The sequence below is a fragment of the Vulpes vulpes genome, chromosome 3 (assembly GCF_048418805.1).
Source record: "Vulpes vulpes isolate BD-2025 chromosome 3, VulVul3, whole genome shotgun sequence".
Classification (NCBI taxonomy): Eukaryota; Metazoa; Chordata; class Mammalia; order Carnivora; family Canidae; genus Vulpes; species Vulpes vulpes.
This window is the reverse complement of record NC_132782.1, coordinates 17,917,857-17,930,040: the sequence shown is the minus strand read 5'-3', so window position 1 is coordinate 17,930,040 and position 12,184 is coordinate 17,917,857. Positions and strand designations below refer to the sequence as shown.

At 40.8% G+C, this 12,184-nt stretch overlaps 1 protein-coding gene across 3 annotated transcripts in view; it reads right to left on the bottom strand.

Moving 5' to 3' along the window:
* The window catches only part of RAPGEF4 (Rap guanine nucleotide exchange factor 4), a 284,923-nt gene that overhangs the window by 218,733 nt on the left and 54,006 nt on the right, over window positions 1-12,184 (bottom strand). For all 3 annotated transcript variants that reach the window (XM_072751936.1, XM_072751937.1, XM_072751935.1), the window contains exon 4: window positions 142-288. In XM_072751936.1, coding sequence (XP_072608037.1) covers window positions 142-288 — 147 coding nt within the window. The remainder of the gene's footprint in view (window positions 1-141; window positions 289-12,184) is intronic.

The window sequence follows — 12,184 nt, the reverse complement described above, 5'->3', positions numbered from 1 at the left end:
AAAACAAGTTTTGAAAATTAAATTCCATCTACTGGCTCAGAACAGAACACATTAAGGCTTGACTGTAATGCCATTATCCATGTGGCAGTTCCCTTTCTTTTCTGCAACTACATTAATTGACAAAGAAACCTTGGGGCTCACCTCCCATAGAGCCTTGAAGTCCTTCTGCTCGATGCGGAGCAGTTCACTGCTCTCTCTGGTAACGATGGTCGCATGGCGGGGTGTGTTGTCCAGAATGGACTCTCCAAAGGCCGTCCCAATTCCCAGAGTACAGATGGTCACTGCATCCTGAGAATCCCAAAACTTGGTCATTAGAAAATTAAACATTTAACCGATATGGGTGAGTTGTCTTTTCTTTGAATTTAAGTATACTTTATACTAAATAAAGCAGTTGATTTAATTGCACAGTTCAACCAGTTTTGATAATCTATACATCTGTCTCATCACCAACAAAATCAAGACATACAACATTTCCTATCACCCCAAAATTCCCCTCGGTATTTCCCAGTCAAGACCCTTCCTTCTGAGGTAATGAGTATTCTGGTTTCTTTCACCATAAAGGGTTTGGCTGGTTTCAAAACTTCATGTAAAAGGAGTCAGACAGTACACCCTCTTTGGTGTCTGGCTTCTTTTGCTCAACACATCTGTAAGATTCATCCACGTTGTTGCATGGATCAGTAATTTTTTCTCCTTTTACTGACAAGTAATTTTCCATTGTGTTGATATGCTACAATTTGCTTATCCGTTGTCCTGTTGGTGAACATTTGGGCTGATCCCAGTTTAGAGATATTATGAATAAAGCTGCTAGCAGTAACCTTGTTCAAGTCTTTTTGTGGACAGGATTATCTTTTTAGAGGATAATTCACTGTTTTAAGAGAAAAGGGGGGAATCTTTTGAAAACAAAGAGGTTTTAGTGAGAGGATGCAGTTATAATATTTCAATAGGTAACGGGAAATTGGGATTCTGTGCTGTCAGCCTGCTTTGAAGAGATGAGGAAACTTGAGGGTCGAGGCACCTGATTAACATGGCCCTAGTTCACACAAACAGTAAGTAATGCAGTCAGACTCTAATCAGGGCTCTTGGACTGTCAATTCCAAGCTTTTTGTATTGTGCTGCCTCCTGCAGCCACAACAGAGTAAAAACATCTTCAGATGAAGTACAGTGTGGCTAGTTCATAAAATGCCATGAATCAATTATTTAAAAGTTTCTTATGGTATACTAAGAAAGATAATTTCCAATCTGCATGCGACATCGGTGATGCTATTCACATTTAATCCTAACTAGTTTCAAATAATACAAATAGCCCCTCCAAGTCACCTGGACATTAATTTTGCAGGGCATTATCAACTAAAGGAGATACACAAGGGTAGTCCTCTGAGTTAGAAAGCACAGTTTTCCTTTCATGCATCTAATACACGATAATAGGCAAATGTTATTAAGATCAACTTAGTGACTCTGTAATCACATTACTAAGACAAATGCCCATAAGAATCCAGTTCCTTGAACCATAGCAAATTGCTTCTGCCCAGATATTACCATATAAAATTGTGTTCAGGAAAATAAAATCAATAATATCTCAGAAAAAGATTGGGAGGAAATGTAAGGAGAGCTCGCTAATAAATTTTCCAGAGAGGCAGCTGTAAACAAATTCAGTCAGAGAAGTCAGATATTTCCCCAGAACTGTACTATCAATGTTCAGCGAGTCCGGTACCTCTGAGTAATTTTCAAATTCTAGTAAAAGCACAGAACGGATTATGATAAATCACATACTTCCATAAATTCTCTAGAATATCAGGTTCCCTTGAAAATCCCACATGCCTACTTTCTTATCTGGATCCTTCAGAAAGGATTCTTTTACCTAATTTGTACTTTCTAGTGTAAAATTCTATTTTAAAACTTGACAAGGATGGCCCATTAATGTTAGTCCTGCCACCGTCCACAGAGTTTAAATATCTAATGTTATCTGCAAAGTATAATGCAAAAGAACTAAGATGATCTGTTATTTGTGATCTAGTTGTAGATTTTTTGTGGATTAAACTCTCTCCTCTCTCCCCTCTTATCTTTGACTATGTAGTTTGTCCCTGAAAGGTATACAAAGAAAGATGTAGGCTGTGAAAATCATATGAGCCCAGCTTTTTGCTAGTGACAGCTCTTGTGATGGACAAAAGATTGAAAGTATTCTTGGCTCTCCCCTGGAGAGTTTAACATTACCTGTGCATTACACATCTACATAGCTGCCAGTGCAGGTCACACGTCAGGACCTCTGCAAGGAGACATGCCCAGCCTCGGCCCTTTGATGGAGCGTCTCGGCTCATTTCCAGTATCCCTTGCTTTCCCACCAGAACTGAGTGTGGGAGCTGTCCTTCCCACATTTCCTCCTTCATACGTGATCCTCTTAAGTTTTTGTTTGCTTGTTTTTTTAAGATTTTCTTTATTTATTTGAGCCAGAGAGAGAGAGCACAGACAGGGGGAAGAACCAAGGGAGAGGAAGAAGCAGGCTCCCTCCTGAGCAGGGAACCTGATATGGGACTTGATCCCAGGACCCTGAGAACATGACCTGAGCTGAAGGCAGACATTCAACCCACTGAGCCACCCAGCACCCAGGTGATCCTCTTAAGTTGAAGGAGGAGGAATCACAAACACAAGATAGGATCTTGAAATTAGGACTGGAAACCCTCGCCTGAAAGGAGTATTACTTCTAGGTTCAAACTTAACTATCTACAGACTCAGTATTTTTAGGACAAATGTACTAATCTAAAGATTTATCACTACCTTTATGGTCCATCAGTGCTATTTTTTTGAATCCCAGGCAGGGCGTTGCGATGTGCTAAGAAGAGAATTACCAAAAAGAGAAATTTGCATTCCAGTGTTCTCTCGTTTAGCAGAACCAAGATAGGTTGCTCAGTATGTACACTGGAAGGCAGGATAAATTTGAGTCAGTGTGGTGGAAGCACTCTTACTTTAGTCCACACTAACATCTAACCAGGTCCCTATGGTCAGAATTCCAAGTCTGGACCCATGCACGTAGGTGTAACATACGCCTTTGCCTGGGGCCAAAGTGTCCATTTCTAAATGTAGTTTTACTGTTTCTTTAAGGTTTACACATACTCTGGAGATCTGCTCATGTCTCCATACTTATTTAATAGAGACTATTCAAACTGTTTTATTTTCTGCTCATTCGCAGATGAATGTGCAGAAAGGCCACCTCAGGAAAATATTTACAGTGACACAGAAGGTGAAGAAACTGGTCAGCACCTGCTCAGGGAATATAAAATATTAACAACAGCAAAGAAATATTCCACTTTGTGATAAGATGGCAATTTAGGATTTTTCAAATATGAAATGTAGATTTAAAACCTTGGAGTACCTGGGTGGCTCAGTTAGTTAAGTGTCTGCCTTCGGTTCGGGTCATGATCCCAGGGTCCTGGGATCAAGCCCAGTGTCAGGTTCCTCGCTCCTCGGAGAGTCTGCTTCTCCCTCTCCCTCTGCTGCTCCCTCTGCTTGTGCTCTCTCACTCTCAAGTAAATAAAATCTTTTAAAAAATTAAAAAATAAAAGCTTGAATGTCTTCAACACAGGAAGGTAAATTTAACAGATGCTGCTGGAGTCCTACCAGACTCCTTCCTCCCACTTTTGACCTCACCCTACCCCCCAAGTCATGGTAGCTTTCTGGACAGTTGCCATATACACATGTGGATTCCTTCCTCAGGTATTGGCATTGCCCCACCTGAGAACAGAGTACTGTGCAGTCAATGCCTGTAAGGGCCAACTTCCATGAAAGAGGCATGAGAGTAGGAAGATAAATACCCCAGCTTCCTAACCCTACATGGTTTCTTAGATGGTTGCCTGAAAAGAGTGAGCCCAGTTGAAATCCTCTTAACATGCTTTATTGGCTGTCCTTCCTTCCTTGTCTCACTTGCCCACTCCCTTACAAGGCCTCCTGGGGTCATCTTCAAGAAAACCACTTGCAACTAAATCCTATCTCTAGGTCAGCTTCTAGGGAAACCCAAAACAAGAGAGTGGGCTAGCCAGACATGGCTGTGTGAGTCCTAAATTGCACTGACCTTTGGGGAGGTGCTAGGCTGAACTTGCATTCTCAAAGGGACTTCTGTCATAGGGACAGACATCAGATTATCACTTAATTGCTTTGCAGCGGACACACAGTAAGTGTGATATCCATTGGGTTACCCATGGAAGGACTTCCTTGTGTTAGTAAAGCATGCTGGGTCTCTGTGGCCAATTCTATTATATAAGAGGGTTATGGACACTCAAAAAAAAGAGTGACTGTGGCATGTCACTGACTTGTCATCTGCTTTCTTCCTTCCATCTGACACAACTCTCCCTTGCCTATCAGCCAACCTGATCCTCCTTCTCCTATCCTCTAAAACACTTAATTACCCACTTACCCTTAACACTATATATCCTATGGCAAGTCAGCATGCATGTGGATCTCCATGTGTGTGAGTAGAGTACCATGTGCCCTGCACTGGGTCAGGTGTCTTGACTGCGATGCCTTATTTATTCCTCACAACAGTTAAGTGAGATAATGAGTTTCAATTGTTTCACATACAGCCTGACTCCAAAGGAATGCATAATAAATTGTGGATATTCTTATTGATGGTAATATTAAAACAATCCTACAACATCATTGCTATTTCATAGGCTGAGGAAAATCAGGCCCCAGAGATGTTCAGGAATTTGTCCAGGAGCATGGCTTGAAAGTGGAAGAGTTAAGACTAGAACTAGTCAGTTTAACTACTTCTTCGTATACCTCTTCAATTATCATATGAAATTTAAGTACTGCTTGCTAAGACTCAGTAGGAAAATCGATCAAAGTAATATTTAAGCGCACACAGATTGTTTTCTCCAATCAATCAATATATATAATTATTTATATTTATTTATCTCCATATATTAAGTCCAAGTCTCCAGGAAAAGAGAAAACAGCACTGCTCCCCCTTTGGCCTTCCAATTCCAATACTGGGGTCCACTTGACCCTCACCCAGTAGATCAAATCCATGCCAGACTGGGACACCAAACCTCCTTCTTATTAGAAGAAATGTAAACTATCATCGATTTTTCCCACTCTTCCTGTGACCCAGTTCTAACAGAACAGGAGCTCTAACAGAGCTTCTGCCTCAGCTGGGGAAACTGAGTTTCTGTCTGCATCTCTTCCTTGGTAACCTGCCAGGTATCTTAATTCTTTTCAAAATGGCCAACCGCCTGGTTCTAACAACCCTCCCTGGGCCCCAGTGCCTCTCCAGCACCCTCCTGTGGCCAGGCCTGTTTCTCAGCACACCCAGCTGCCCATGTCCATCGCTGGGCCTGCTTCCTGACTCTCTGCCCGTCATGTTACCACTAGTTAGACCTACTCAACCCTTCACCATACCAACCTGGGGCCCACGCAGCAACAATGTTTAGCTTCCTCCCATGTTCATGCTAGACAGCTCTGCCTCCCTCCACCGTGAGTGGTCTCCAGTTCCCAGCTCTCCTCCTCTACCCAGCTAAGCACCAATTGAAATCACGAACATTATCTGGGTAAAGGATGTGTTTCAGTGGGATAGGCAGCGTCTCATTATCTCCATTCATACAAGTAGGTGTCAAGTAAGTTTACAAACATGCCAACAAAGCCACCCTGATGGAAAGCAGGGGATATTCAGCAAAGGATATACACCCAGAGGCAACCTGAGTCAGAACACTCCAGCCTTGGTGGGGGAAATCCCCTGGAGGCAGTGAGAGAGAAAAGCATAGCCTGTAGACCTAGATTCAAAATTCTTCTCTGCTAATTACTGATCTTAGGGCTTTGGATAGAATGATCCCAGAAATTTCAATATCCTCATTTATGAAATGGGCACAATTTTTCTTACAAGATTATCAGTAGGACTCAATATAAATAAACTAATATATAGACAGGTTGCTGGCACACAGTAGATGCCCCATAAATAATGGAAAAGATTATTTCTGACTTAGTCATATTTATATACATGTATAGGTTAACTACATTCCTAAAAAGCAAATTATATTTTTCTATTATCTAAAGAACAGAGAATCTCTAGATTCATTTTGTGTTAATCTTCAATTAACGATGGTTCTTCAACACTTAAATTCCAAGTTTCTCTGTCTCCCAGTCTGGATGTCAAGTGGTTTGAATGATCTGCAAAACACTTCAGCTCTCTAGGGGAGCTTGTATTCAAAGGAACTCTTCTGACGAATCCTGCTGTAAATCAAAGAATCCTTTTGTGCTGCTACTAATCACCCCTTAATTTGTCTGCTTTGTACATCTGAATTATGATATACTAGGTATTCTTAAAGCAGGCATTCTCATATGAAGCATTTTATTTGTCTGTTGCTTATAAACACTGCTACTCTATGAAAATAGGAATGGTGTTAAGAAAGCCAATGGCTATGTATCACTGATATCTGAGTTAATAAATAAATGTCTATACACATCTGCTGAAATTCAACTTATACAAGTTACAATCTGACGAAATTTGAAATAACTAACAATCAACAAAATAGGCATACGAATTCCCTGTGATAAGTACATCAAGATTTTTTAACACTCCTGTAACTTCTAGGGATATCAGATTTTTTTAGTAAGCATATTTAAATCATTTCCATATTAACGGCTCAAGAAAAGTTAACTGTCTCATAGCATATTTATTGTTTTGGCCACATGCTGGGTTTAACATCAAGGAACAAATTAGTCTTTTAAGTGTGTAGATCCTGAAACATAAATTCTTACAAAGTAAATATTTTGACAATTTTTATTTTACGACTATAGGAAATACTTGCCATTAGGTTTGGTAGTGCTTGGGTTTATTTCATGAGTTTGAATTTAGTACTGGAATTTATTGAGTGCTCCAAGTCGTTTTAAAATATTAAAATTTAATGTTACTTAATCTCTGAATTTCTCAATTGTATGTACTGTCTAAAGAATTTATTGCCAAGTGCAAAGGCAAAATACTTCTAAGTCAAATGTGTTTTTTTGCTAACAGACAGCAAAGAGAGGTTTGTTCCTTTCATAGCACTTCCCTGGAATCAGAGTATTAGACACAGCTTAACAAGATCAGACAAGCTGGCTGCAGGAAGTTTTGATGAGAATGGACTAGCATTATTAGCCTTCTGATAACTGAATCAGAGGCCAGCTTCATTTGAGCAGAGAGAGCCAGTTTGTCCTGCACTGTGGCTCAATCTTGCATCCACCCAAAGAATTACAAGGCAACAAAACTAACTACAGTACGTGGATGCCTCATGTAGGATGCTAAATAAACTCCTGATCGGTTCCTAACCAATAGCATGACCTGAGCAGACAAGTTGTAAGAGATTACAAACAACGACGACAGAGTTGGCAGCTTTCACGTTTCATGGGCTCATTAAATGTGTTCAGAAAATGTTCCCTAATGGCAGTTATGTTCTCTGTCTGAAAACAATGGGGTGAAGTCAGAGTAAATGAGAGCACCCAGACAGGCTAAGACAGAATGACAGAGAGAGATAGAGAGAGCCACATGATAGACATACTTGTCCTTCGAATTTCATAACCAAACATGCAACAACACTTAAAAACATTTTTGTAGAGACAAAGAGAGGGTAAATAAAAGCATATTTTATTTGGGGAGAAGTACCAGTAAGAGACTGTTTTCCAAAACTGGACCAAAAATTGCCAGAGAATATCACAGAGGCAGATGAGAGGGTGGATAACATGCAAGTGCCAACAGCAGCCAGGATTCTCTGATCCCACGGAATGGTTGAACAATATTGATTGTTGAAGTCTTGCCATTCCAATACTGCGAACATTTCCTGCTTTCTCTATGCTAGCATTGCCCTCTTGTGATAAAATGGGAACACTGCAGGCATCACAACCAGCAGCACTCCACTCTTGGGGCAACAAATGTTTCCTTCTGGAATTAGTAAGAAAAAGTACCAGAACCCCTGCTATTTTGCAAGCTTTGCATTAAGTGGCTTATAGACATTAATTTATTTAAGGCAGGAATAATTATTTCCAGCTTATAGGTAATCTAACTTGCCTGAGGTCACACAGCCAAGAAATAGCAGATAGGATTTCAAAAGAGGTTTAATTTTTTAATCACTGTTGCATTAGGTAAACACACTTTAAATAAGCATCTGTGTCAGAGATGTAGAAGTTTTAATGAACTGATACACCATCTTATTCTCTGTTTTGTAGCATGAACTTTGAGTCACTAAGTAGCCATGAGAAATTCTTTCATATGACTGGAAAAATACACTTTTTGGGTGCAAAGATTAATTATTAAACCTTATATATTTCTAGGATTTAAATATTTGCCACCATGCCAAAAAAAAGCCATTCATTTATAAAATCTGCAGAGAAAAACAGGACCTTGTCTCTCCTTTTCTTTCTGAAACACATACACACAGATGATTGCCTATTCATTGTTTTTAAGTTTACTACTTGTGTAAAACTTGTTCCAATGTTCAATTCTCACTCTAAATCCATTCAAATATCAATGAGAAAAGAGCACATCCATAGCATTATTCATTCTAGTGGGAACATAAACTCTCTTTTAGGCCATTAAGTTAAATAGGTACCCAAGACAGGCACACTCTTGAGCACAAGAGTTCAGCTGTGGATGTCTGAAGGCATTTGTGTCCCGGTTAGACTTAGGTAAGACTGTGTGTGGGGACAGGTATCAGTGGGAACTGGGAGGATTAATCCTTGATAGGACTTGTGCTGCCAAGTGGAAATCTACATGAGCATGTGACCAGTTGGGATACTGCAGGTTAGTGGTGGGTTCTGGGGTAGGTCCCTTTGCCAAGAATTCTGAGTTTCAAGGGGTCAGACAAAGAATGGCCAAGGCAGGAAAAACACCTGGAAAGTGGAAGAGGTGCATATTACAATTACATAGGGGCATACGGTACAAGTGTTTGGAGAGTAGGTTTTGTTTATAGAGTAATAAGCAATATAATTTATAGGAAGATATTTCCAAGGATAGCAGTCTCTAAAAGTTCATCAAAATAACAGGAACAGAATAGTCTATATATTTCCCAGAATTTTCAGTACAAACATAGTTTCTTAGTAGAAACATAGTTTCAACATAGTTTTTGAAGTTACCTTTCAAAGCAAAGGAAATGAAAGCAATGTAGCACCAGCTACTCAGGGAAGGCCTCTGAGAGGTAGGGCCCATTATCTCTGTCTTCATGCAGAGACTTTTGTCTCTCCCCTCCAGTCCACGCTTGAAGCCTCCTCCGACTGGGGGGACTCACCCGAAGGGAAAATAGGGAAGCAGGACAGTGTTGCCTTGGGGCTCTGATGGAAAGCCCTGTGTGAGGAGAGAAGTTGCTTCTAATCAGCACTCAGTAGGATTTTATACCACTGTCGGATATGTACTGAGTCAGGAGCAGACCTGCAGGGTGAGACAGAATCATGCCTCCCCAGCTGGCAGACTTGTGGTTTCTAAAGTGACCGGGTGAGCCTGCTCCAGGCAAAACTTGGAGGTGAGCCATCCTTGCTCCCCACAGTTCAACGGCTTTCTATCTCTATCCTCTCCTCTCAGGAAAGGGTCTGAAGTTTATATTACCTACCACTCAGTGGAGTGTTTATATTTTAATATTTTTCCCAAATGTGGAATCCACAGCTTTCTTGGTCAGAATCTTAGTTAGGTAGGCATGATCCAAGGGAGCAAAGAAGGATCTAAACACCACCACCACCCACAGACACTAGAGGCACTGGGGAGCAGGGGCCCTTTAAAGACCCTTTACAGACACCCAGGCAAATGGCCAAACATGCTGGCTAAAGGGAAGGATGTCAAGAGCAGGGCACTAGACTGGGTAAGGAAGTCTTGCTGATTTCCAGCTCTACGGGTCACCACTGTGTCATCTTCAGCAGACCACTCATTCACCTGGGACTTGAGCAAGATACAACACAGTTGGGTCTGCCTACTAGGGTGGCTCAAACAAAACAATGTAAGTGAAATGCTTTCTAAATGATGAAAGTTATTACTACTATGCTCGTAGCATGCCACCAATGAGATGTAAGTGTGACCCCCAACCTAGAGTTCAAAGAATTCAAGAAGAATCTGACCAAGCAATCATAAAGAAGGCAAGCTCTGTTTTCTTAACCTAGTAAGCAAAAGGGTATAGGGGAATGGTGAAAACAGAGAAAAAGTAGTATTATATTAAAACAGGCAGAAAGAGAATATGAATTTACGAGCCAAATAAAATATTTATGCCTTTTGTATTCTTCAAATTTATGTGAAGTTATATCTTCCTATCTCCATATAAAAGAAATAGAATGATTTTGCTCAGAAAAAAATTCCATCAAATCAAGAATGCCTAATAAGTATATAACATAAAAATACTATATCAGAATCTATGAAGCGTTTTTTTTTTCTTGTGTGCTCCTTACTTCAGTTAGTGGCATCACCATCTACCTCTTCATTCAAATCAGGATCCTCACTTTCCCTCAGCCCTCATACATTCCATCAACACAAATGCTAATCCTGTCACCTCCACTTTGTACACAGTGCCTTAATCTGCCCCCCCCCCCCATCATCCGTATGTATCTATCCCACCCTCTAACACAGAAACCTTTTGAACGGATGAGCCATGCTCATTTAACTCATGATCCAAAAGGTGGAAGGAGGGCCCCGCACCTCAGCGGCAGCCCAACAGAGTGTGAGAAGTGGGCCTTCCCCAACAGCATGTCTCATGTGGAGCAAACACCTGTAAGATGGGCCTGGAGGTGAGAGATGTGGAGCTCTGAGCTGGAATCAGGCCAGTGGTTGCAGGAGCTACAGGGGGAAAGCTTCTCCCATCATTCATTATTACTTCTGGTTAGCACCTGTACAACCATAATGGTCAAGAACTTGAGCCCCAGAATCATGGAGAACTGGCTCAGATACCTAATGGCTGTGTGACCTTTATTTAGTGTCTACCTGTAAGATGACACTAATAATAGCACCAAACCAGGAAGGGCCAATTGTAGTTGAGTAGCCAACAAAATAATGCTTGAGAAGTGTTTTTCACACAACTACCTGTAGTGGGTGCTCCATTACCATGGTCTACGTCCACCATTCTGGCTCAGCTAATACCCTACTGAGAGTATCAGAGGGTATTTCTGAAACTCAGAGATAGGTTTGGGAATTTATCACTATCATCTTTGACTTCTGACTCTCAGATGAGAAGAAAGGCACACAGGTCAGGGAGAGACTTGAATGAAAATGGAGGGGCAGGCTAGCAACAGCCCTACTCACTTTGAAAGATTTCACTCTTCTGTGCTGTTACCTCTTTTCTCTTTCCTTAATTTGCTTTTAGTCTCTTTTAACTTTTCTTCTTTTTCTTCTACTACTGCCCTGCTTCCCTTTTTTTTCTGTGTGAACAACAGGAAGAACATGAAATTTGGATTTCATGAACAGGAAGAACATGAAATTTGGATTTGGACCTGAATTCAGATCTTCATTTGGCCATGCACATTTGTGTGGCCCGGGGAAAGTGATGCCTCATGTCTTTGAGCCTTGTTTTCAAGCCCAGTTGTAAAATAGAGGACATGAATGCCTAGAAATTATACACACAGAACCCCTAACATGTCAGATACAAGGACGGCACTTAGCAAAGTTGCTGCTGGTCTCTGAATTCTTAGTTAGCAATTGTAGGTATTTCCTTGCTTTCCTCCCATGGCCCATTACCCAAGCCCATTTCACTACCCACTGGGGTACCTGATGGTTAATTTTATGTGTCAACTTGGCTTAACTATGGTAACTAGTTGCTTAGTCAAACATTAGTCTACATTTTGCTGTAAACAATATCTTCAGATGTGTTTAACATGCACAATTGGTAGACTTCAACTGAAGCAGATTGTCCTCCATAATGTGGGTCAGTTTCATTCAATCACTTGAAGGATTTACTTAAAAGTAAGCATGTTTCCCTTGAGGGTTCCCAAAGAAGACAGAATTCTGCTTCCAGACTGCAATATGGGAAATCTGCCGGCATTTCCAGCTTTCAGATTCAAGACTGCAGCATCAACTTTTCCCTGATCTCCAGCCATCTGGCTTGCCATACAGATTTCAAACTTACCAACCTCCACAGTCACATGAGCCAATTCCTTAAAATAAATACCTATCTAGCTAGCTAGCTATCTGCCCATCTTCTATTTGTTCTATTTCTCTGGAGAATTCTGACTCATAGACAGTAGTATTCTGATTGGCTAA